We start from the raw sequence: 25,547 nt of genomic DNA, 5'->3' as shown, positions 1-25,547 counted from the left end.
CTTACTGATCCCAGACATTCTAACCGCAATTCTGGATTTAATTCTGGATTTAAATCACTGATTACCGTCCAGAGTCAAACGCTAAGGAGAAATTATAGCAATAGCCACAGAGCATTCTACATTATTCCCAACAGGGACTAAGAATCATTAAATACTATTCAGTGGCAAAATTTTACACCAAAAGATCTTGTATGCTGACCAAACTAATAAAAAAATGACATAAAAAATACTGAAGAACTTACTTCTCTAAGTGAAACACTCCAGGGGGCGCCCAAATTAACCTATTTTATGAAGGCAGGGGAAAACACATGGCTCTAGGGATACACACAGCAAAAGAGGAGGACAAGAAAACACATCAGACAGGAATTCCTGGCAGTCCAGTGGTTAGGACTTCTCGCTTCCACTGCAGGCGGCACGGCCAAGAAAAAGAAAAAAAAAAGGCCAAAAAAAGAAGGAAAGAAAACACATCAGAGATCTGAGAGGAAGCAGTTTCAAAGGCCATGGGTAGAGGCTGAGCATGGCTGGTCAGAAGCAAGTGCTGCTTTGAGATTAAGAAAGGTTGAGAACTTAGAAGACTTAGATTTGACCATGTCGTTAGCATTAGCTATTTTAACTGCCTGCTTTGAGGTAACTTTCAGTAAACTCGTTATGATTAAAGCTGAAATAGAGGGAATTTTATGAAAAGGCAGGTAACCTCCCCCCCATCAGGTTGTCCTTTCAGATTCTGGCATGTACATGGGTAAATGTAAACTAGAATCGAGCAGACGTATTGGGCCGTGTGAGCAGAGCAGGCAGCAAGGCAATAGTTAATGACGCAGCTCGCACACACTTATTTAGGACGGGCAAAATTCCAGCCAGGCTTTCTCAAAACCAGGGCAGACTTTTTTTAAGTTGTACTTATTCCCATCTCTCAGATCACTTTAAACAAAATATGTATGCCTTGAGTCAGGATGAATAGATGCCTATTTTTTCTGGAGATACTCAGAGGTTCATTCATTAAAATCAATTTCACAGTTTTATTTTAAAGTCAAATTATTCTCACTTCTCTTCCTTCTCTACCATCAGCATATGACCACAGAAAGAAAAAATTTGGTTTTTTAAATAACACAACTCTTATATGATTAAATTGGCATGTTTCCCAATTAAAATACTGCACTCACTCCATTTCTGCACAGCTTTCTGTCCCCCTCCAATGCAGAAGTAGCCTCAATATGATGTTCCACAAAAAAGGACTTGAACAATGTCGTTCGTCATTCACTTTATTCAAACACTTAAACAAACTCATCTCTCTCCCAACAGGGCTCTCTGTACATTTCATTCTTCACAGTAAAGAAAAACGCCATCATTCCCCAAATCCATGAACAAGGGAAAATTTTTAGGACATCTTTAGTTTGTAGCAGAGGCAACAGCCCAGCCAATCAACAATGCTACCCACAAGATGCCAGTTTCCTACCCCTACCCTTTTCTCTCTTCTTTTTTTAAAGATAAGATTTAAAATCTGCTCATTTTAAGAGAAGTATAGTAATCCACACAATTTATAACTAAAAATAATGAGGTTCTTAAAAAAGAACAACTTTCTCTATCTAGGTTCTAAGATGACTAGACCAGCTTGTGGGCGAAATGAGAGATTATGAGGGACTGTGAAACAGGCAGATTTGCCTTCCTCCCTTGAAATCTCTTCAAGGTTCAGACAATTCAGTAGATTGAAAAGGCCTCAGCTCTGACATATCTGAGGTGAAAAGCTTGGATGACGATGACCAACAAACCAAGGCAGTATTATGCACCTGGCTTTCAATAAACTGAATCTAAGACTGGGTGGCCCATTGATGAATGGGAGCATGAAACGAGAGGCAAGTTTCGACACACACATAGACTCCTCGACCCAAAGTTACTTTGGAGAGAAGCCATGAGAGGCTGCATCAGTCCTCAAACTTCAGCTAAGGATGGCTCTTCTTTCTCCCCAGTGTAAAACAGCAAATGCACCTATAAGGTGGAGTTGTCAATAAGAGCTCCCTTCCGACTTTGAAGCAAGGAGCAGGGGAACAATCAGGCCTTCCAGATACACCCGGGAAACAGAAGGCAAACGAACATCAATTTAAACAGGCCTCACAAAAGAGAAAAATCTGTTGGAGGTCTTAAAAAAAACACAACATTCATGGATGGGCACAGCAGGGAAATGGCGATGGCCTTGGGACTCCGGGGGAAAGTCCAGCAAGATGCTTTGAGATCTCGGCTCAGAGAGTGAGTTCAGCCTCCATCCACCACCAATGACTCCGCATCAGACGTATCCCAAAAGGAGTGTCCACGAGAGCCCATCTTCTTCCAAAGAGCTCTTAACTGAGATGAGTGTCCAACACACATCCTCCTCTGGCCTGTCAAACTGCAGCTGCAGCTTCCTGTCTGCCCCTCACTCCCCTTGGCTCTCTGCTCTCCGGCAGTGGGTCTCAGGTCTTTACCGCCAGGCACGATTCAGGAGTTTCACCTGTGCCAGTCTCTTAGTGATCATAGTGGCAAAGACCAGACCAAAGAGGACGCTGCTGATTAGCACATAGTCATAGTCGTCCTTCAGGACATCAAACTGTTTGGATGGGTAGACTCGAGTTTGGTAAATGTCCAAACCGTAGGCCACAACCTGGAAGGCAGAGGGAATGAGAAATCCGTAAGAAAGGCACCAGTGATCCGCCACAAGCACAAACTCTGGTCACAAAGGAAACAGACTCCTCAGCTGTTTTCCCAAGGGTGAAAGAAACAACAGGTGTCGCACAGGGTGCCTGTGGACAAGGTGGCACAGGCTGGGCTGGGGCTCTACTCACCAAACAAGTGGACTCCAGGCCCGAGGGAGCTGTATAGATACCTCGCATTCGAGAAACTGTCTGGTTATAGTTGATGAACCGCTCTGCGTGGATCTGTACGTCTGGAGAATACGGGATCAGGTTCTCCTCTCTGCAAAACATCAACCAGGACCGGCATTCAAAACTGCTGTAAGGGGATCTCCTGGCTGCCCTGAGCCCTGGGAGGTTTCCAGGCCACGTATCAGCCACATATCTTCTTCTAAGGTCTATGTGCATCAGGGAATGTTAGGAAGGGCTGCAACAAAGAAAGCTGTATGCAGAGTAAGACAGATCTGGATTCCTACCTTGTTCTGAATCTAAAGAAAACGAAACCACAGACGACCAGTACTTCACATTAGAGGAAGAAAGGGCCATTTTAAAACCAAAACATCGAGCCACTAGGCCAGTTCCTGCTCTTCACTCCAGAGTGCCTCAGTCCACCAGCTTTAACCTCCGCCCGCTCCAAACCGTCCTCCCTTCACTGCGTGCAAAGACACATCTACTGCCTCCTCACCCTGCCCACAGCTCCTCACACCCCTCAGGGAAGAGAGTTCGGGATGGAGGCAAGAAAATACGCAGAGATGATGGCTGGAAACACAAAAATGAAAACTAGGACTTCCCTGGTGGCGCAGTGGTTAAGAACCCGCCTGCCAATGCAGGGGACATGGGTTCGAGCCCTGGTCCGGGAAGATCCCACATGCCGCGGAGCAACTAAGCCTGTGCACCACAACTGCTAAGCCTGCGCTCTAGAGCCTGCGCGCTTAGAGCCTGTGCTCCGCAACAAGAGAAGCCCACGCACCGTAATGAAGAGTAACCCCCACTCGCCGCAACTAGAGGAAGCTCACGCGCAGCAACAAAGACCCAATGCAGCCAAAAAAAAAAGAAAGAAAGAAAAGAAAACTAACACGGACAGCAATTGGCTTCCCATGTGACCCAGGCCCCAGCACCTCCCTCACCTCATTTCCCAGTGTCCCCACCATTGGCTGCTCCAGCCACAGTGGCCTCCAGCCCTCCCTATAACTTACCAGGCATGATCTCAGGGCACTTGTGACAGCTGTTCCCTCTGCCTAGAACATTCTCCTTCGACATCCACAAGGCCAGCTTCTCGCCTCCTTCAAGTCTTTTCTCAAAAGTCACCTTTTCTGAGGGGCTTTCCCAGGCCACCCTCTCAAGTTGCACCCCTCCACACCCTTCCTAGACCCCACCCCTTCTTAGTTTTTTTCTCCTTGCCATTTACAAGCACCCTAATACAGAATTATTTCACTTGTTTATCTTATTTATTATCCACCTCGTCGCCCCCACCGGAATGCAAGCTCCATGAGGGCAGATGTGTTCACTGCCACATCCCCAGCGGAGCAGGACAGTGCACAGCAGACCAAGGACCAAATGTAATCAAGATGCTAAGTTCCTTAAGGTCACAGCCTTCAGCACTACCCACAAGGGTCTCACCTGCTCTGTTCTGTTGGGATCTCGGGCCGGCGGGGATCCAGCAAGGCCTTAGGAAGGGAAAGAATTGCTCCGGAAGGCAGCCCAACTACATACACAGAAACAAGTCAACAGAAGTGAGTGTTCACACTGACCTGATCCCCAGTTAGGGCTACTTACAAAAATGTCCTTATCACAGAAACTGAAATAGAGTTTAAAACCAAAAAAATGGGTCACTGAGGCTCCCTTAAATGGCCAAAAACAATAATCCAATACACTTGGGTCTGAATGAAGGTTCCCACTTTTGAAGATACTAGTTTCTTCACATATCATCCCGAGACATCAGAAAATAAAGAGCCAGACTCAAGAACTGGGTAATGATGGCAGAGAAGAGCATGGAAGCCCACTTGGATCTCTTCATCCTCCTCCTCTCCTCCAGCAATACCTGCCCCAGCTAAGCAGGTCTCCTCACTGTGAGCCAAACAGGAGCCTATGGTTGGCTGAAGCAGTGACGCTGGTGGGGGATGGGGGTGGGGGGAGGGCAGCAGGAGGACTGGGCAACATGAGATCCCAGCGGTTTCAGGAATGGTGGGAATTAAACTCGGGAAATTACCAAGCAGTCTGTCTTCCTCATATTTGAGGGTAAAATAGTAATACCAAATGCCTGTCAAATCTGACAGTCCCAAACGTCTTTGGTAAAATCAACTAGACAGAGAGACCTGTCTAGTTGAGTCCTGAACTTGAACTACATGAAGATGAGACCCTACACCTTGCCAGTTTCTGCAGCCCATCTGCACAGGCTACCTGTTGGGTATGGTATCAGGGCTCAACTTTCCAAACGAGGTGAAAACAGAACAGAGACATGAAAGTGGTTCGTCAGAAACAAGGACGAGGAGGGATGTGTCAGCTCTTTTATGGACGGCAAAGCCAGACTAGGGAACTTTCTCCCTAGCCCTCCTCACTGATCCTGGCCCCGTCCTTCCGTGCGGCTGCCTGAAGGGACCCGGTCACTCACTGAGCAGGTGTCGGCTGGTGATGCCCCTCTCGGTGATGGTGGCCTCCATGGCGCTGATGGCGGAGGGGAAGATGTAGGACTGCTGGAGGACCTGGGGCAGCTGCGGGCGGTCCAGGGAGCTGAAGGCCGTGGCGTTGTACTGCTCGGTGCCCTCATAGAGCTCCAGCGCGGTGAACTCGTTGCGCCGGGCCTTGGTGTTCCAGTACTGGTACTGCGGAGAAAAGAGGAGGGGGCTGCTTGGGGCTCAGCTGCTGGTTCAGCTGGAAAGGGGAATGTACATGCAAAGGCACGTCCAGGAAGGAAAGAAACAACCAGCACCCTAGCTTCCTTCCAGCTACCAAGTTTACTAACCTTTCAGGGTAGCTGTACCTAGACTATCCAAGTTCACCACAAGACAAAGGAATTCTCAAGATTCTTAGAAGTCAGAAGAATAATAGTTAACATCTGAGCGCTTACTACACGTCAGGCATTGTTCTAAACTCAAATAGAGGTGACTGTTGTTACCCCTATTTTATATATATTACAACACAGAAAGCTTAAGTAACTAGTTCAAGGTTGTACTGCTGCTAGCCAGGAGTTTTGAATTCTATGAAAACGCAAAGTGGCAACTGGTTTCTGGAACAATAGGCAAGGAAAGGATTTAGGCTGCAGGGAGACCAGCCACATACTCTTATGCTACGTCAGGCCCCTGGGGGTGCCCTGAGCTCACGCGCCACGCCTTACCACCACCCAGTTCTCCGAGTGCACGATGTGGACGGGGCCCTTGGCCTTCCTCTGCACGGAGGAGTGGATGATGCGCCCGGTGACGCCGTCCACAAGGAAGGTGCCGATGAAGGTGCGCTCGTGGTGAACATCTGTGCTCTCTGTCACCACGGCCAGCAGGTTGGGGTTCAGGCTCTGGGGAGACGAAGAGGAAAGCTCCTTCAGAACCACAGCGGCGCATCCTGAGCGGCGGGGAGGCAGGCCCAGAGCTCTCCGGCTGACAGAGGAAGAGGGTTTTCTGGTGGGAAGAGCTTTCTGTTTAGAGGGCCTCATCGCTGCACTCATTCAGTGTCTGCTGGAGGCCGGGGGCCATGCCAGGGACTTTGCCTCCATCATTTCATTGAATCCCGTAAACAACCCTGCAAATAGCTGTCACTATCCACGTTTCACAGATGAAATGTCTTGAAGTAGTTAAGCAACTTGCTCAAGTCACAGGCAAGCAAACGGTAACTCAAGATACAACCCGGGCCGACCCACTCGGTGATGGAAGGACATGTGTCCAGCAACACGATGACTCTCCACCAGTGCCCTCCTACCACCACACCAATGGATGGGTCTCAGTTCTCATCTGACTTGAGCAACTAGTACCAGGTGACACAGGTGATCACTCCCTTCTTGAGACACCTTCTCTACCTGGCATCCAGGACACCCGTGCCCTGGTTTTCCTTCTGCCTGTCTCGGCCACTCATTCTCAGCCCCCTCTGGGGGTCCCTCCTCCACTCCCCAGTCTCTGGACGTTTCTGTCTACACTCACTCTCATGGTGATCTCACCCAATCTCGTGGCTTTCACTCCATCTACAGGTGCTGGCATCGCCTGAGTTCACATATCCAAGCCAGACCTCTCCCTGAACTCCAGACTTGATTAACGGACCACCATATCAGTATCACTTCTTAGGTGTCTCATCTCAAACTTGACATGCCCCAAACTGAACTCCTGTTCTACCCCGGATAAAACCTGCTCCCCACAAGGCCTCCCGAGTGTCAGTGTCTTATACCTGGGACCTCTGAGTCGTCCTTCACTCCTTTCTCTCTAACACAGACACCAACACCCCATCCATCAGCATATCCTATGGGTTCTACCTTCAAAAGTATCCAGAATCTAATTCCATCTCACCTCCTCCAACCAACCCAGTTGAAGCCACCATCACCTCACCTGGATTATCACAGTAGCCTGTCTGCCTGCTCCCCTCCTCGGCCCTCTATAGTCTAGTCTCAGCAAAGCAGGCAAAAAATCTCCACAACAAATATGAATCCAAAATGCCCTACTCCTGGGAATTCCCTGGTGGTCCACTGGTTAAAACTCCGCGCTTTCACTGCCGAGGGCGCAGGTTCAATCCCTGGTCAGGGAAATAAGATCCCGCAAGCTGCGTGGTGTGGCCAAATTTAAAAAAAAAGGGAAGTTCAAGAAGCCTAAGCAAGTTACCCACGATGAACAGCAAGTCTGAACCTGGACCGTCCAACTGGAGGCTTGCGCTCTGCCTCACGCTTAGTGAAGCAGCTGCCCTGTTGAGTTCCTTGGTCGTGTTGCCCTGTTCTATTACGCCTCCTCCTCCAACTCAATCTCTCCTCTGCCAGAGGCTGTAATTCATGTTCGTTACCACAGTGATTACATTCCCTCATAGGATAGCTCTGCAACCGACTAGTTACCTCTCCGTCTCCTTGCCCTCACCACTAACTAGAGTGTTGGATCACAGAGATGGAGTTTCTGATGGATCGACTAAGGTTTAACCCCAGAAAGGTCTATCTGCACTACCACTAAAAATAACAGCTAACATCTACTGGGTAGTGGCCATGCATGCCTGGCCCTATGCGAAGCGCGAGTGCCTCGTGTGATCATCACGACAATCCCAGGAGAAGGGCATATCATGCCCATTTCACAGACAGTAAATTAAGGCTCAAAGGGATTAAATGACTCACTCAAGGACCCATAGCCACCAGATCCCAGAGCCAGAATCACACCCCGTGCTTCTGTGCGCTACGCCAGACGGCTGGCCGTACCTTGTAGAGCACGCTTCGGTCCCCCATCACTCGGCCCTGCGAGTGAACGTGCTCACTGCTGCGCTTCCCCTTCACCTGGACGATGCGCTGCACCTCCGGGGGAATGGTTAGCTCCCAGCTCAGCTCAGTGGTGAGATCCTGGGGTGGGGCAAAAGAGCCAGCACTGGTCATCAGGAAGGTACCCTTAGACCCACGAGAGCTGTGGCTAGACACATCCTGCAGTTCAGCTGGGGCCTCTGTGCAGGAGGGAACAGAGATCAGGGCTCCCAGAGAAGCAGCAATACGGATCTAGTTTGGGAAGAAGTTTGGAACTCTCAGTTCAAGTAAGAAAACTAGTAAAGCCCAGTGTGCTTCGGCTGCAAAGAGCAGCCTCCGGGGCAGTGGAGGCACCAGGTGCTTGTCTGGGCTGCCCGAGGGGACCTGGGAGACGGTCCTCTCCAGTGGACATTCATGTCTGACCTCATGCTGTCCCCAGTCTAGGCTCCAGACAGCCCTGCGAGGTGCCTTTGGAAAGCCCCAGGGCCCAGTGGCCGGCCAGGTCATCATATCCATCTGCACCAAGCTGCAGAACAAGGAGCATGTGACTGAGGCCCGACATGGAGCCAAGTTCAAGTTCCCTGGCTGCCAGAAGATCCACATCTCCAAGAAGCGTGTCTTTACTAAGTGTAATAGAGATGAATTCGAAGACTTGGTGGCTGAAAAGCAGCTCCTCCCGGATGACTGTGCGGTCAAATACACCCCTAATCTGTAGCGCCCTGTACGCATGGCGGGCCCTGCACTCACGGGAGCCCTGGAGCTGCCCCTCCTCACTCACGTCACCAATAAACCCTACTTCTTGTCAAAAAACGGAAAGATACTAAAGCCAGTGAGAAAGGAGAGGAATATTTAATAGTATCCCATTGTTTATCTGAGTAAGAATAATGCAAAGAAAATTTACTACTTATTACTAAAATCTAAGTTCCCTGTACACTGAGCCAGCAGTGAATTACTAAGCTGGCGGGGACCTCAAAATATTACAGGAAACGTTCTTTACAGTCAAAAGAAACCAATAAAACTGTGTGGTTAAATGCATTATCATACATCCACACTGTGGAATTACACAGAGCCCTGGGGGGTGAGGGGGGGAGTAGTGACTGGAAAGGGGCACAAGGGCTTCCCAGGGCGCTGGTGCTAAACTGCTTCCTGATGTGACTGCCGTGTACACAAGTGTGTTCCTTCTGTGAAGGGCCACTGAGTAGTAACCTCGGGATTTTGTGCTTTTCTCAGTATTATATTTTAATAAGATATGGATTTAACAATATAATGAGGCAGAACACACATAAAGTGAAAAAAGCAGATTTCCTATTAGTTAAATATAGGTCAATTCCATTTCAGGTAAGAAAGAATATAAAGCGCATGTCTGTGTGGTCTGGAAGCTGTTTATCCAGCACTACAGACACAGAGGCAAGAGACAGGACAGGGGAAGGCGTGCAGACCACTGAAAGGCATTCCATCCAGGGAGGCAGCTGGCAATGGCTCTGAAAGGGCCCATTCACATCTTGCTCCTGTACCTCTGTATCAGTTTAATCTTACACTATGAGAATGTATTCATGTGTAAAATTTCTGAAATTTAAATGTTTTTGAAATAATACAAATTTTTATTGAGAACATATAAGGCTCCATTACCAAGGACACCTGTGAAAACATTAGAATTCACTAAAACCTTCACAGAGAACAAGGTCACCGGTGAGTCCACTGGAGGTCAGAGACTGGAAGACCACCCCTCACATGGCTGATTTCCCATGTGAGCTCCACCTCCTTTGCCGTCCCCCCACCATCTTCACGATGACACCCACACTCCAGGTCATGTCCTTCTATCCACAAAGAACTGTCTCTTTCAAGGTCCCCTTTTCATCAACTCAGAAGGATGGTAATTTTTCACCCACAGGGTAAAGAGCACGTTTTCTGGACAGACTATGCTATTTACGCTAAAGATTAGCCGTTAGAGACTGTCAGGGAAGAGCGCTGCATTTTTTAAGCAGCAGCAGGTAAAACTTGGACGGCATTTGCTGTGCAGCAGGCACTGCTTTACGTGACTTACGCGTATTAACTCTCCCACTCCTCACAACAACTCTCTGATATAGTACTATTACCATTTTGTTTTACAGACGAGAAAACAGGATCAGAGAGAAGGCATCTACCCAAGGACACAAAATGAGTAAGTGATAAATAAAACTAGGTTTCCCGCACAAGCAGCCAGGTCCAAGCTCTTAACCTCTGTGCTGTGGTGTCCCTCCAAAGGCCTTACAGACAGGATGGGCGGGCGCTCTGGGGAGTACGCCACAAATTACCCCTCTACACAGCCCTGCTATCGGAGCCAAGGCCAGCCCTTGTGAAGCTCAGAGCTGGACTTCAGAGCCAGTGTGAAACGCTGTTTGCAAGCACTGGACTCAAGTGTGTCAGGATCGGAGTAAGTCGATCCCATTTCTAGAAATAAAATTCAAAGCGCACGTTCAATCAAGAGTGGATCAATAGGGACTTCCCTGGTGGCACAGTGGTTAAGAATCCGCCTGCCAATGCAGGGGACACGGGTTCAAGCCCTGGTCCGGGAAGATCCCACATGCCATGAAGCAACTAAGCCCGTGCGCCACAACTACTGAGCCTGCGCTCTAGAGCCCACGTGCCACAACTACTGAGCCCATGTGCTACAACTACTGAAGCCCACGCCACCTAGAGCCTATGCTCCGCAACGAGAGAAGCCACCGCAGTGAGAAGTCCGCGCACCGCAACAAAGAGTAGCCGCTGCTCGCCTCAACTTGGGAAAGCCCGCACACAGCAACGAAGACCGAACACAGCCAAAAATTAAAATAAAGAAAAATGAAAGAAAAAGAAAAAGAGTGGATCAATAACACCATCTTCATACAGAAAGTACTATTGTTCAATCACCATTCCTACCTCCCGCCTTTCTAGGAAGGGAGAAAATGCCCCTCCTCCCTGCTATAGAAGAGGAATGAGGAATGAAAGCTCCACAGGGGCAGAGACTGTTGTGCACTGCTCCTTCCACGGCAGCTAGAACCGCGCCTGCCATGGAATAGATGAAAATGACTGCCTCTGACATCAGGATTATGCTCTCTAAGTTTACAACACAATGAATAGCATAATTCACTCCTTAGCCAAATAACGAGGAAACACCTACACCCCTCCCACAAAGGGGCGTGCCAGGATGCCCCCTCCTACCTTTCGAAGTCGATAGCCACACAGCCGTCCCTGTTCCGCGTCCACTAAATAGAAGAAGATGGAAGGGGCGAGCTCATGGAGCTGTCGCAGGACATTCCGAGTGGCCGGGAAAGCTGTGACCTTGAAAACCCCAGAAAAGAGTTAAGGGAAAAGGAATCTCTAAGCAGTTTCTCCAGACTCATTACTGTTTCCTGTCAAAGAGGGCCTTAAGAAAAAAAACAGCAAATCTTTAAAGAATTAAAGTCTATTAAACTCAATCAGAGCTTAAATTGAGTTAAGAGTCCGAGCTTTCACAAGGGCAGAAAGAGCAATCGAGTCGCTTAGAGACACCCTTCAAGCCCAAATGAGTGCTGACGGCAGACGGCTCCCATCGGGGGCCCTCGAGCCGCTGTCTGAGCACCCGCTCCCACACTGATTGGCTGGGCAGTTCTGCAGCCAGTCTGCAGACGGCATACCTTGTACTCATCATCTATCAACAGCAGCACCTTGGCATAGTCTTGATCCATGATGGGGAGGAGCAAAGATTGCAAGATGGGGCGCTTCAGCACTGGGGGGGCCACCTGACTCCACTTCCCAAAAATGGGATTGAAGACATAGAGCGAACTCATTCCCGTCTCCTGAAATAGGCAAGCGAACGGTCAGCCTCCAGCAACGTGAAAAGAATGCAAATCCTAGGGGTAAACCCGGAACGCTGGGACTTGAGCTCAGCTATGGCAGATTCCCTAGTCTTTGCCCTCCTTGTGGAAAATAAAGTCTTGGCTAAAGGTGAAAGTGTCTGAAGGCTGATGTGTCAAAAGGGTAAAAGTTTAACAGCCTCTGGGACTTCCCTGGTGGCGCAGTGGTTAAGAATCAGCCTAAAAAAAAAAAAAAAAAAGAATCAGCCTGCCGATGCAGGGGACACGAGTTCGAGCCCTGGTCTGGGAAGATTCCACACGCCACGGAGCAACAAAGCCCGTGTGCCACACTACTGAGCCTGTGCTCTAGAGCCCGTGTGTCATAACTACTGAAGCCTGTGTGCCTAGAGCCCGTGCCCTATGACAAGAGAAGTCACTGCAGTGAGAAGCCCGCGCACCACAACGAAGAGTAGCCCCCGCTTGCCGCAACTGGAGAAAGCCCGTGTGCAGCAACGAAGACCCAATACAGCCAAAAAAATTAATTTAAAAAAAAAAAAAGTTTAACTGCCTCTAGCCCCAAAGCTAAGCAAGAACGGGTCATACTGAGGAATAAACAAAAAAGTCAAGGACCAACTCAGTAGCCCCATGGCAGCCATTCCAGAGACTATCTACCAAGTCCCCTCTCTTTTTTTTCTTTTTTAATTTTTATTGGAGTATAGTTGCTTTACAATGTTGTGTTAGTTTCTACTGTACGGCAAAGTGAGTCGGCTATACGTATACATATATCCCCTTTTTTGGATTCCTCCCCATTTAGGTCACCACAGAGCACTGAGCAGAGTTCCCCGTGCTGTAACAGTAGGTTCTCATTAGTTATCTATTTTATACATAGTATCAACAGTGTATATATGTCAGTCCCAATCTCCCAATTCATCCCACCCTCCCCCCAAGTCCCCTTTCTGATGATGGCAGAATGAATCTACAAAAAGCCACCTGCTCCCGGGAGTCAGAGACATAAACAGTTTTGTGTCCTGCCCTCCAACACCTGGAGAAGAGCAAACAGCCATTCAGGTACCAACAGCCGCCCGTGCCTGGGAAGAAGTGGAACTGGCTTACTAGGGACCTAGTGATGTCACACCTACCCTACAGTCACTTCCACATGGGCCCCGGACGGTCCTCCACTCAGGCAAAAAACTGGAAGAAACAGAGCTCTAAGCCCTGACTCCCTACCTTTAACTCTCAGAGAATTCCAAAGGCCTAGGAGGAACTTAAGTTACAAAACACCAAAAACCACACCCACGTTGGCTCAGATGAGAGGTAGCGGCCTCACCTTGTCCTTCACCAGGAGGGTGCACTGCGGGGGGTGGGGGAAATGGGCAGTAGTCCTCTGGACCATCAGTTTAAAGGAGGAGTCTGGCTTGACGCTGGGGAGATACTGTTTCCACAGAATGGTGCCAGAGCTGCTCTCAATGCCAAAAAGCTGCAAAATAAACACCTGGCTCACTACCGGAAAGGCAAACCCCAAAACTAGTTCTATCCTTAAAAACTAGAACCGGCGCGATCCCCTTCCAAAGGCTTCTTGTTCCCCACTCCCAGAACCTCAGGAGGTTTGGATTAAGCCCCTCTCACCTTGCCTGAGGCCGTCACCATCACCATCATCTTCTGCAGGTTGAATTCATCCCTGGCCAGGGTGTCAATGTTGATCTCATTCTTAATCTGACTCCGGGGCTTCCGAGCATCGTAAAACATTTTCCAGAGGTGGGAGGTCCATGCCTGTAGCAGGATGAGCTGGGACGAGAGGCGTTTCAGGAACATGCCCAATAAGCCGTCTGGTGTCAAGGAAAAGGTAACGCAGCTGAGGCTCACTCCCCATCAGACTAGGTGTTTCCAGCGAGGGGGCACCTCCTCTTCCTAAGGAGGGCTCTCTCCCTCTCTTGTGGAGCACTCGAGTCATCCACACCCCAGGCCACAAGCCCAAGGGGCAGTCCTGTGGCTGACGCCAACAGTCTCACACTTAGACACAGCCGTGCAGGAACTCCAAAAACCTACTCACCTGGCTCTCAGCACTTCAACTGCCTGAAATCTTGGAATAGGAGACTAAGAGGGCAGGGATCAGCCATGCAGGATGCAGCCATGCTGTGAATGACTCCACCACAACCCCACATCTAGAACGGCCAGAGGGAGGCTTCCGGGCGCCATGACAAAGCCGGAAGAGGGCGGGGTGCGGGGGTACCAGGGTGCAGGGGTGTGTTGTGTCACGGACAGGCACTTCCATTTCTCGCTGCTTTAGGCCTACGCTGTCAACGGTTTAGTCTGCACCCATCTAACCTATTTTCAACCCATTCCCAGGGCTCTCTTTCACTCCACCCCTTCCTCCATCCATGAGGCTACCACCCTCAAGTCTCCTCCAGAGACTAGACTGGTCCCCAGAGCAAGGTAGCATGGTAAAAAGCATGGGCCCTGGAGTCTGGCAGACCTGGATTAAAATCCCAGCTCCACTTCTTACCACCTGGATGACCTGGAGAAATGTACTTAACCTTTTAGCCTCTGGCTCCTCATCGGTAAAATGGCAAGTAATCCACAGGGCTGTTGCCAAGATTAGACAACATGATGTACACACAGGATTTCCCAAGGGGTGGGGTACAGGGTAAGTGTTCACTGAAAAGGAGCGGTGTCTTTGCTTATCCGCTTTTCCATTAACCTCAGCTCAAGAAGGGAAGTGAGAGGCAAACAGGACGAGTCACAGGCATAGCAGTCCACACACACATGGTATATACCTCATTCATGCAAGTCAGGGAAAATAAATAATACCAAAAGCTAGCCATGTGGGCAGGCAATGAGCAAAAAGGCAGCAGGAAGCAGGTTTTACCTTGAATGGCTGGATCCAGGCAGCGGAAATAAATAGTAAAGTCAAATTAATCCTCGGTTTAAGAAAATCTGCAGTGCCTAGCAGGGTGCCTGGCCCAGAGCAGGCCCTCAGTAAACATCACCTGGCTAGCTAGACGAACGGATGGAGGGAGGAGGGGACGGGACTCAATCAGAGGAGAGTGAACCGAGTTCATCCTGGGTGCTGGGACCATGGCTGGTCTCACAGGGCACTGGCCTATCACCACAGTAACTGACTAGCCCGGTCATGCTCTCTGGAAAGGTGTAACTGTTGCTTTGGGGACAATGGGTATATAGTGCCAGCCATGGTGCCTGGCAGATCTTAGGTACCCACACAAGGGTAGCTATTACTACACTAAGCTAAGATTCTTTTTCATCAGGATCTTTCCCTAGAGGGAGTCACAGGTCACTCCTTTCAGATAGAAGAATGGTTACATAAACCATAGGGCCACAAACACACCAGAAACTGGTCACAGAGCTAGTTCAGAACAGACTGGCAGAACAGGTGCATCCAGGAAGCCAGGGACACGTGAGACAGCCTCCCCTGTGGTGCAACTACCAAGCCCAGTCCCAGAGCACCCGCACCGGCAGCTCTGCCTCCCAGCCCCCTCAGTTCATACCTGCCTTCTTGCCAAATTCCCCTTCCAGCTCGGCCTGCGCCCCCGTCAGGGGGAGGTCCACCATCTGCAGGCACACCACCTCTGCCAGGGACTCCTCGCGGCTCCACAACACCACCCTCCCTGCTGCAGAAAGCAAGGTTACAAAAGTCAGGCCCACCTCCCTCGTCCCCCAAAGGGACTCTTCTCGGTGACTCAGGGACCACCACACCTCTTGTGCCAAAAAGAGAAATGGCAGGAGGTCAAGTGAGGGAAGTTCTGTCTCCCAAGAATGCTAAGGAATTTTTCAAAGGCAGGTAACATATGGCTCTGGAAAAAAATATTCAGGATACACTCCACTTGAATCTTTCTCAGAAGCCTGTCCACAGCCCCAAATAAAGAGTCTGAATGGAACTCATGGGCAGGCCTAAAAAAACATGGGTTGAAGAGGTCCACTCACCCAGCTGCTGCAGGAAAAGTAGCAGGTGATCCTCCGTCTGTACCAAGGCCCGGTAGCCCACGGAGTCGTCCTTCTTCAGGAAGACCTGGATGTACATCTATAAACCAAACAGTCAAGTCCACTGTAGTCAGCAAGAATCCAGATGCCTCTCAGAGCACCAGACCCCAAGATTCAAAGCATGAGGAGTTGTCCGAAGTCTAGGTCACGGCATTGCTGGATGTCCAAACAATACAGCTTTAACCTGGACTCCAATTAGATATCACGTATTCTTAGGGGCTGACACAGCAACCGTGCTAGGCGCTAGCTCAGCCCCCTCCATGAAGGAACCTGAGCGCTTCTCGGCCACCACATCATTCATCTTGCACCGATAACACCCCACAAAGTGAGCAGGAGGCCCGGATTAGACTTTCCATTTTAGAGGCGAAGAAGCCACAGCCCAGAGAGGCTGAGGAACACCACTGAACGTGCGCAGAGGCAATGTCGGGCAGCGACTCGGGATAGGGTCCTGAATCTCACGAGGCCGTTTCCTCGCTTATAAAATGAGGGCGGTAATAACCACATGGCTGTTGAGAGGGTTAAATCAAGCAGCGCGTAAGTAAAAAAAGCGTAGCGCGGAGCCTGGCGCACCGACGACTTGGCTTAAATGGTACCTGCTTTTACTGTTATTCACAGTCAGTGGCTCAGGTAGAGCTAGAGCCCACGTCCAGAGAATCCTACTCTGGGACCCACGGCTGTGAAGTGACCCCAACGAAAGAAAGCCCCGGGCTGAGAAGCCCACAAGCCCCGACTCACGCGCTCGGGCCGAGTGCCGTTCTGTTCCAGGCTAAAGGTGATCGTGGTGTCGAGCAGCCGCCGGCCTGTCTCCATTAAGTAGAGGTTAATGGTGTAGGTCTGGTTGAAGCAAGCCAGCGAGTCCTAGGGTACAGACAGCAAGGGGCAACTATGGGGATCCCCCCAAAGGAAGTCCAAGAATCTGGGCAGGGGGAGCAAATACCCTGGAGAAGGACCCAGGCCAGAAGAGGAAACATATGCAAAGGGACATAAAATAGAAAAGCTAAGTCCTAAGGCAGAAATAAGGTGTCGAGTAAATTTTAAAAATTGTAACCGCTATACATACTTGCTCCACAAGGAAGCCAGTACAGTGTAGCAGAGACTTCCCAAAGAGTTAATAAGACTGTAGGCAGGGAAATCACAACCCCCTTGGGAAACACTTAGGAGATGGAAACCACAGCAGAAACTGGAGACTCTGGCCAGGGTCCCACACTCTGCTTCAGTGCAACTGCTCAGACTACCACTCAACTCCACCAGCCAGACCCCACAAGACATGGAGAGACGGAGGCCCAGAGGAGAAAGTAGTCAAGAACAGATTCTAGGGATTCTACTCTCTAATCTCCCAACTAAAAACGATCAAGAGAAACATGGTTTAATTTGCTGAACTTAGCAAAGCCCACTGGAGGCTGAGAACTCAGGAGGCCTGCTCACAGCCCTGGCTGCTCCCCCAGCTTCACCGGGGGCCTCCTGTGTCTCTGGTCTGGCGCGCTGCCCAACGCCACACCCTACCTGTGGACCAGACTTCTCCGAAAAGCTCCCCGTTGACCCGTCTTCAGAACTGCTAGGCTTCTGCTAGGGAAAAGAGAAGGAAAAAAGGAGAAAATTCAGCCAAAGGGTCACTTCCTGGTCACCAAAATGAAGCTTTCACTTCGATGTCTTCTCAGCCCTTGGAAAAAGGCAAATCCCGTTTCCCATTTCTGCTCACAAAGCCTACACAACCCTGAACAGTCCCAGATGAACATGAGGTCGTCCCATTCCTGGGGACAAAGAAGGTGTACAGAAAGCCCTACAGATGAGGTGAGATATTATTGCTCAACAGCCTCCTGCCCCCGGGTTCAAACTGACTAGGTGAATATGCCCAGACTTTTGGTTCTCAGGGCTCCTAGCAAAGATAAGGAAGGAAAACCCCACGTGCTGTTATCCCCAATACTCACCGCCTCATTCCGACAGGTCATGACTGCAGCCACCGTCTTCTCCCCGGTGGTGGCAAAGCTCACTAGGGCAGTCTGGGGATAAAGCAAGGTGTCAACTCCTAAATAGGGCCTGTCCTAGCCAGCAGCCTTCTCTAAGTCACCTCCACAGGTAGGACCCTTGGCCTTGGAGTTGAAAATGCTCCCAACTTTGGAGCATAATGGCCTGGGCATTTGAGAGCAGGGGGAGGCCCCATTGAAGCCACCGCTGAACACAGCCCTCTCGCCAACCTCCAACACAGGCACTGGTGAATCCTGCATCCCACGCTGCTCTTAGTATCTACAGGGAAGCTCTGATTAACGTGCCCACTCTCCTGTGGCCTTAGGAAGGTGCCAGTTCTACTCTAAGAATCTTCTGTAATTCTCAGAAAAAAAAAAAGAAAAAATTCCACTTCTGCTCTAAGGCTAACCCCTCTCAAACCACTCATGGAAGGATGTCTTCTTGCTTCAGCAAATATCTCCAGATTCAAAGGCAGGGATTTCCAGCATCCATATCTCAGCTAGATCCCCCTGAATCCTAGCGAACACGCTGCCTCCCGTTACCTGTGGGAAGTTCTTGAGAAGACTCAGGACGCCGTGGTGGTAGTGCAGCAGCGCATAGTGGCTTGGAGACAGCTGCAGGAAGAACTGGGGCCGAGTAGGATCCACTGGGTTGGGCTGTGTAGGTAGGACCCGGGGTTGGAATTCACTTGCAAATTCTAGGTCAAGAGACTGGGAGACAAGAAGAAAAAGGATAAGGGCCAGAGCAGACAAGTCACTGATTATCCCAGGCTGGTAGCCGCTGCCCCACTTTGCCAGCGAGGGTAACGGGGCCACGGCATGTGGCTCCGGAAGCTCCCGTTCAGGTTCTCCAAAGAGGAGAGTGGCCCATTTCCTCTCATACCAGTTCAGCCAGACGCCTGAGCTCCCAAGGGCTGCCAAGCCTCAGGAAGTGAGCAGTGACACTGGGAGAAAGGCTCTTCTAAGCAGCAAAAGCAATGCCTCGCGCCAGGGGACGCGTCCTCTCACCTGCAGCGGGATCTGCCTCAACTCCCACTCCGTCTCCAGGGCCAAGGTCTGGAGGGACCGTGAGCTCGGGTCAGGGCATACCAAGACGGCCTCATCCACCACACCGCAGGCTCTGGTGAGACTCTGCAGCCAGGGAGTCGACACCCTGACCTGCAGGAAAGACATCAGAACAGGAGGCTCATGGGGATTTTCACATTTCCCTCTCAGCTCACAAGCTATGTCAGCACTGGATCCCACTGGGGGGCCTAAGCTCAGAGGTTCTTCCTGGTGGGTTCCGAAGGAGTTCTCCCCATCCCACCCAGCCTCCCAAGAGCTCCGAAGCTGGACACAATCAGGATTGGCTTTCTGGTCATTTGAATAATATACCAGATCCTTTTTAATATTTGACATTTCAGATAAGCATTTCTTTGCTATAGTTGTCATACATGGCTTTCTATTATTACTCTACAGTATTATCTTATAAGATACTTGCAGGCAATGAATAGATATACACGATTTTTTTAGCCACCCCAGGATAGCACCATGTGCAAATCTGAGGGCTTTAAATAAATGCTTGATGAGCAGAATGCAGCCTCCAAGTGCCCAGAATCAGGGACCATGAATGGCTTTTGCATCCGCGCAGCCGAGTTCCCTGGTCCCCAGGGCAAAGAAGGACTCTGTTCCCCTCCACAATTCACGAGGCTCCTCGAGCCAGACCAGACCTGCTGAACGATCTCTCCATCTTCCACGTTAAACTTGACAATGTTCACATGGCTGAAGGGAACAACTCCGAGGGCCCACACGACCCCAGAGCCGTAGGAATACACCATCTGGTAATGGATGCTGTCACTGGGAGAGGGAAGGAAAAGCAGGGAGAAACAGCTTTAGCCACAGGACAGGGGTATCCTCAGGGGTCTTCCGAAACCAGGCCACCAGGATGTCACAAACAGTCCCAAATAGGTTTTGTTTGGCTCACAGCTTTTATTTTTTAATTTGAATTCATTGTCAACATTTAGACCTGAGATTTAACACGTAAGAACAAGATTTCTAGTTTTTTCTTAAAAGGTGAGACATAGTAACACTAGGCCTACTTATGTTCCTACAGGGCACCAATCAGCTGAGTAAGGCTGCCCCCTCGAGGTAGGTCAGGCACACTGCAGCTCCCCATAATCCCCACAGGGCCTGCTTTGCTCATGATTGCTATACACCTGGCCCCATAGTAAATTTTTTTTTTTTTGGCTGCATTGGGTCTTCATTGCTGCGCTAGGCTTTCTCTAGCTGCGGTGAGCGGGGGTTACTCTTTGTTGTGGTGCACAGGCTTCTCATTGTGGTGGCTTCTCTTGCAGAGCACGGGCTCTAGGCGCGTGGGCTTCAGTAGTTGTGGCTCATGGGCTCTAGAGCGCAGGCTCAGCAGTTGTGGCGCACGGGCTTAGCTGCTCCGCGGCATGTGGGATCTTCCCGGAGCAGGGCACGAACCCGTGTCCCCTGCATTGGCAGGCACATTCTTAACCAATGTGCCACCAGGGAAGCCCCCCCATAGGAATTTGAGTTTTGGGTCCCTGCCAAAGTGAGTGAGCGAAGGAGCCACTCCCCTTGCTTGACTGGCTCTCATGCCCAGATGGAGAGTTTTCTCCTCACTGCAAAGGAAACTCCAGAGGCAGCCACAGCCTTGGAATTCAGGCCTAGAGCTAGTGAGCCCAACACGCTACACAGGATGCCAACTTAAGGTAAGCCTGAGTCAAAGCAAACGCTTCAAGCCCCAAGGAGAAAGGCGGGCTTGTAGAGAGCAGGAGGTAGCCGTCACCTGGGGAGAAGGCAGCCTTACCTTTCCGGGAGATGTTCCACCCACTTTAGGTGCCCACTGGAGAGGTGATGGAGGGCGAGAGTGGTCTTCTTCAGGACAGCAATGTACCTCACCGACTCCTGCAGGCCTACCAGCCCAAGTGCCTGGAAACTGAGCACAGGGCCGGGGTGAGCGCTGCCCAGAGCCTCCTGGGCCTCAGGCTGGACAATCCGGAACACAACCACCATAGCTCGGTAGGTAATGAAACAGGTTTTGGGGTCAAATGCATCTGGATCCTAATCTTGGCTCTGCTTTCCACTAGCTGACTTGAGAGACTGTACTTTCAGCCACTTGGCTGTACTGTTTCCCTGAAACCCCTGTGAATCTCCCAAGGGGCGTTCCCTCCTTCCCCTGGGACCTCACAGCAACCAGGCCTACCCTCTCCCGTGGCAGCCATCAGACAGTTCTGTCATTAGTGGGCTGCACGCCCGCCTCACCCAACTGGTGATGGGTTCCTTGATGATGGAAACTATCTCACATTCACAAATGGGTTCCCACTGCCTGGGGGCTCCCCAAGTACTTACCAAGTGAATTACTACCAGAAGATGTATAAGCTAATGCAAGTAAACCCTATAATTTAAACAACTTTAGCAAAGATGTAACAATAGCTCCAACTGTTCTTCAACATAAAATTAAAACACTAGATGTGTTATATCACATCCTTATATCTAGAACATTGCAAAGCTCTTGTGTCATGGTAAGATTAGGAAAAGCAGTCAACACGAGAATGAACACTGCACCCAGCACAGAGCTCTGCATCTGACAGGTGCTCAATAAATGCTGGCTGAGTAAGCACATGTGTCCCATAACCTCAAGAACATCAAAAACTGGGTGTCTGATGCTCTCTGGCTCTTCAGTGGTTTCTTCCCCTGGGAAAAAAGCCAGAAGGCCCAGAGTTGCCATCTATGCAGATCTGTGTTCCAGCAAAGCCTTTAACCAAACCAAGATGAAATACAGCTTCTTCCCTTCTACCTGCCACTGTCTAAGGTAATCTCCCAGTTCAGGCCCCCGATGTTAGTCTCCCAGGAGCGCATGATCCGGCCTCCATTGGACACAGTGATTGCATCTGGAAGAGAAAAAACCACGTGAGATCATCTCCCAAATTGATGCTCTGTCTGTAGCCTCCTAGGGTCTGTGAGCAGTGGCCTCACCTCTAATGTATAAGTGCAAACAGAAACGGCCTGTCCTTTCCTGTTGGGAACACCCCTACTCCATTTGCTACCAGACCCTGAACAAAGGAAGGAACCAAGCAAAGAGGAGAGGGAGCCGACGCCATCATAGGGACAAAGCAGGACTCTACCTACCCTGCCCACAGAGCAGCATGGCATCCACTGCCCCTTCCGCTGTGCCCTTGTCAACATGGCGCCACACTGAGAGACAGGAGAGTCGACGTTACTATGAACCACAGCAAGGCATCCAAGAAGCGAGGCAAGAGAGGACCGAAGAGGCCTTCGTTTGCACAGAAGTGCCCAATTTTACTTCAAGGGAGGGAAGGATTACAGCTAACTGGCAATGACCCACTCCCACTCACTGGTTAATGAGGGGAGCGACTATTGTCCCAATGTGAGGTCTCCGCACTTCCCATCCCCACCAGTACCCCATCAAACATATAAACGGACAATGACAAAATTCACAAAATCCATACGACTCACAAGAAAAGTAGTAACTGTAAATTACGTTTCCATGATTTTAATGCCAACAAACATCCATAAAAGCAACATAAATAATTGGGGGGGAGGGGCACATCCAAAGCTTTAGTGCGACATAGAATAATGTGTTTTTTGCAGCAATATCTTATTTAAGAACAGTCAGGACTTGGGCTGAGGAAATAAACTCAAAGGCCAGTTATAGAAATACATTAAATATTCAAAACTGACAAGACCAAAAAAACAAAAAGAACAAAATAAAATGATCAGGATCCAATAAGAGATGCAACCTTTAGCCAACTTGTCCCCAAGCGGGGAATCAGCCACGTGGCCTTCACAAGCCACAGGGCATCCTGGATCCACTACAGGCAGCCATGCCATCCCCAGCTACCCCTCTACACAGTTCACTCACAGATCTCCCCAGTTCGAGAATTCAATGCTGCAATCACATTCTTCTCTGTGGCCACAACCAACTTCTTGGATCCAGGGGAAAATTCCAAGGAGGCAAACTTGAGTTTCCCGACATACTGCTGTCTCCTAAAGGAAAGAGTACAGGGAAATGGAAGGGGCCAAAACCATCACTGCACAAAACGCTCTGGAAAAAGACAACTGCACAAATACATGAGGGTATCACCATCATAACTATCTCAGGTTGCATGAGAAATGTTTGTTAACGAAGAGATCTGACCAAAAGCAAGATTTCTAGGCAATGGGAAGAAGAAGAGAGAATGCACCCTAATCGATGAGAAATACAACAGTCTTCCTTCTAAATGCAAGCACTTGTTTATCTCAAGATAAGGAACACCTAAAAGAGCACCTGGCCTAAATCCCCCTAGAACAAAACTGCAGTCCTCTCTGTACCCATTAATAGTGAGACTAGACACTCACATTACACATGAGAGAAGACCATACAATCCAACTTTTCCTTCTATTTTCATTGACCTTTGGAGAAAAATTATGCAAATATTCTTACAAAACTTGATAGATCAGGGTCAAGCCTTTGTTCTCTGCAGCCTGTTCTAGCCCACGCTATGTTCAGGATCCATCTGACTCGTTACTCATACTTTCCTTGGAACATACCTCATCACTTTCAACACTCTTATCTAAGCATAAAGTGAAAGTACTTAGCTTCCTGAGGCATACTACCAAGTACAGAGGAGGTGTGTTGCATATTGCTGTTCATGAATTACAACCTCTAGCAAATTAAACACCTGACATTTACACTGAATTTCCCTTGTTATGTTGTTTGGTCTAATTTTTTTAAAAAAAGAAGAAACTACACTAGTATAGAGAGACAGGTTTACATGACAATTGACAGTTTCTATCTGTATTTCCACATACTTTAATCTCACTGTAGTCACTAAACACTTTACGAAGTACATAGGACAAATATTATCACTCTCATTTTACAGGTGAGTAAAAGTCCGTTGAGGTCAACAAATTACTATCAGAACTAGAATGCAAAATTAAGAACTTCTTAGTCTAAACCCCATGCTTTTTTTTAAAATGCTGCTATCTTTTATCTGGACTACAAGAGTAATGCCTGCTTCTTGTAGAAAACATAAAGGTATAAAAAAGAAAACAAAAAATGCCTAAAATACCACCATCCATGAACTTTTTTTCTTCAACCATAAACTTTTCAACATTTTGGTGTATTTCCTTCTGTTTACTTTTCAATTTATAAATTGCATATACCTAGGATTCTGCTAAATTGGAATCACATGCTGTACATATGTAATATATACAGTTAATCCTTGTATAACACAGGTTTGAACTGCGCAAGTCCACTTATACACTGGTTGTTTTCTACAGTAAATACTCCAGAACTACACGGTCTGCAGTTGGTTGAATCTGCGGATGTGGAACTGCAGATACAGAGGGCTTACCATAGGTTACGCTCAATTTTTGACCGCAGGGAAGGTCAGCACCCTCAGCCCCTGCGTTGTTCAAGAGTCAGCTGTACATATTATATTGTGAGCATCTGCCCACATCATTAAAAATGTGACTCATGTTGCATTTGTCACACTGTCTTATATCACATAACTTATATATCTGCCCCCCTAGACTGAGCTCCTTTCCATCTCTGTGTCCACAGCACCTAGAATGATTGTTGACCCACAACAGGCACTCAACAAACATGCGAATTAATTTGTCTGATACAGAAAAGACTTCAGCGAGGAGCTGGGCTCGGAAGGATAAAGTGTTCCCTTAATAGTAATTATTGGTAACAAACTGGTTGTACTCAGGGAGCCAGGCACTGTGTTGAGTAATTTAAAAGAATTGTCTTATTCATCCTTACAACTACTGAAAGAGGTAATGGACTACTAGTAAACCCATTTTACAGATAAAGAAACCAAGGCACAGAGTGGTTAAGTCATTTTCCCAAGACCGCACAATGCTTAAGTGACAAAGTGACATTCAAGCAAAAGTGAGCCAACTCCATGGCCTTAAGGAAGGGGTGGGTGAGTGAATGAATGAGTGAATGAATGAATGAGTGAATGAGCGACTGAATGTGTGAATGAGTGATTGAATGAGAGACTGAATGAAGAGTAAGTGAATGAATGAAAGTGAGTGAATGAAAGAAGAGTGAGTGAGCCAGTGAGTGAGGGCACCTCAAGGCTGATGTGAGTCTTGGGTGGTCCTGTTCTGAGCCCATGTAAGGGTTGGGCTAGAGGGGTGGGGAAAGACGGCGTTCACTGAGGGCTGTTGACGTCTGACACCCAGTAGATAAGAAACCTGACAGTCACAGAAATGGGGCCTGATGGAGGAGAAGAGTGACCTCTGACCAGAACCTCAGGCATGCCCGGATTGGCAGAGCCCGCTTTACGGGCTTGCGACCTGTACAGCCGCACAGGGACTGGCTCAGAAGGGCCTCCAACTCTCGGTTTAATGCTCTGCTGTCGCCACCTTAAAACTCTTAACTTTTGAACAAGGGGTCTCACATTTCATTTTCCCCTGGGCCCCGCACGTTATGCAGCCGGCCGTGCTGCATGGTAACCACCCCCCATCCTTTTAGACAGAAAACAAGTACTGGGAAAATATTTCCCGAATAGGTCCCCCACGTACGCACCAATCAAACTTGCCCACTTGGTCTTCGTAGACCGCGGCCGCAGGAATGAGCAGGGCAGCCCAGAGCCAAATTCCGGAAGCCACCGCCGCCGCCGCCGCCGCCGCCATGATGGGAGCCCGGGCTCGGCCCGCCGCCGGCCCGGCATGCACCGGGCCTCAGGCTCCGCCTCCGCGGAACCAT

General features: G+C 49.3%; 1 protein-coding gene and 1 pseudogene across 9 annotated transcripts; one reads left to right on the top strand and one right to left on the bottom strand.

The window, feature by feature from the left end:
- Positions 1 to 1,241: 1,241 nt before the first annotated feature.
- EMC1 (ER membrane protein complex subunit 1) lies at positions 1,242 to 25,511 on the bottom strand. 9 transcript variants are annotated; one of them, XR_009539074.1, is made up of 24 exons: positions 25,368 to 25,511; positions 22,710 to 22,834; positions 21,956 to 22,021; positions 21,624 to 21,717; positions 20,634 to 20,762; positions 19,531 to 19,657; positions 18,830 to 18,979; positions 18,365 to 18,532; positions 17,786 to 17,857; positions 17,361 to 17,423; positions 16,593 to 16,715; positions 15,801 to 15,897; positions 15,365 to 15,487; positions 13,488 to 13,687; positions 13,189 to 13,338; positions 11,703 to 11,864; positions 11,248 to 11,367; positions 8,032 to 8,169; positions 5,995 to 6,168; positions 5,272 to 5,482; positions 4,281 to 4,365; positions 3,857 to 3,951; positions 2,814 to 2,943; positions 2,493 to 2,632 (listed from the first exon to the last, which is right to left on the bottom strand). XR_009539074.1 is itself a non-coding variant. In XM_060141249.1 (23 exons), exons 1-23 carry the CDS (start codon positions 25,472 to 25,474, stop codon positions 2,453 to 2,455), a joined length of 2,994 nt encoding a protein of 997 aa, XP_059997232.1. In that variant the 5' UTR covers positions 25,475 to 25,510; the 3' UTR covers positions 1,242 to 2,452. The 9 variants fall into 9 exon arrangements, 6 of the variants coding, with proteins under 6 accessions (XP_059997232.1, XP_059997234.1, XP_059997233.1 ...); XM_060141249.1 differs by lacking the exon at positions 3,857 to 3,951 and having other exon boundaries at positions 1,242 to 2,632; positions 25,368 to 25,510; XM_060141251.1 differs by lacking the exon at positions 3,857 to 3,951 and having other exon boundaries at positions 1,242 to 2,632; positions 15,365 to 15,484; positions 25,368 to 25,510.
- LOC132516565 (small nucleolar RNA SNORA70) lies at positions 8,347 to 8,464 on the top strand (annotated as a pseudogene).
- Positions 25,512 to 25,547: the final 36 nt, after the last annotated feature.

Source organism: Lagenorhynchus albirostris, chromosome 2, assembly GCF_949774975.1.
Source record: "Lagenorhynchus albirostris chromosome 2, mLagAlb1.1, whole genome shotgun sequence".
Classification (NCBI taxonomy): domain Eukaryota; kingdom Metazoa; phylum Chordata; class Mammalia; order Artiodactyla; family Delphinidae; genus Lagenorhynchus; species Lagenorhynchus albirostris.
Note: the sequence above shows the minus strand (reverse complement) of the source record. Positions and strands in the feature narration are given on the sequence as shown.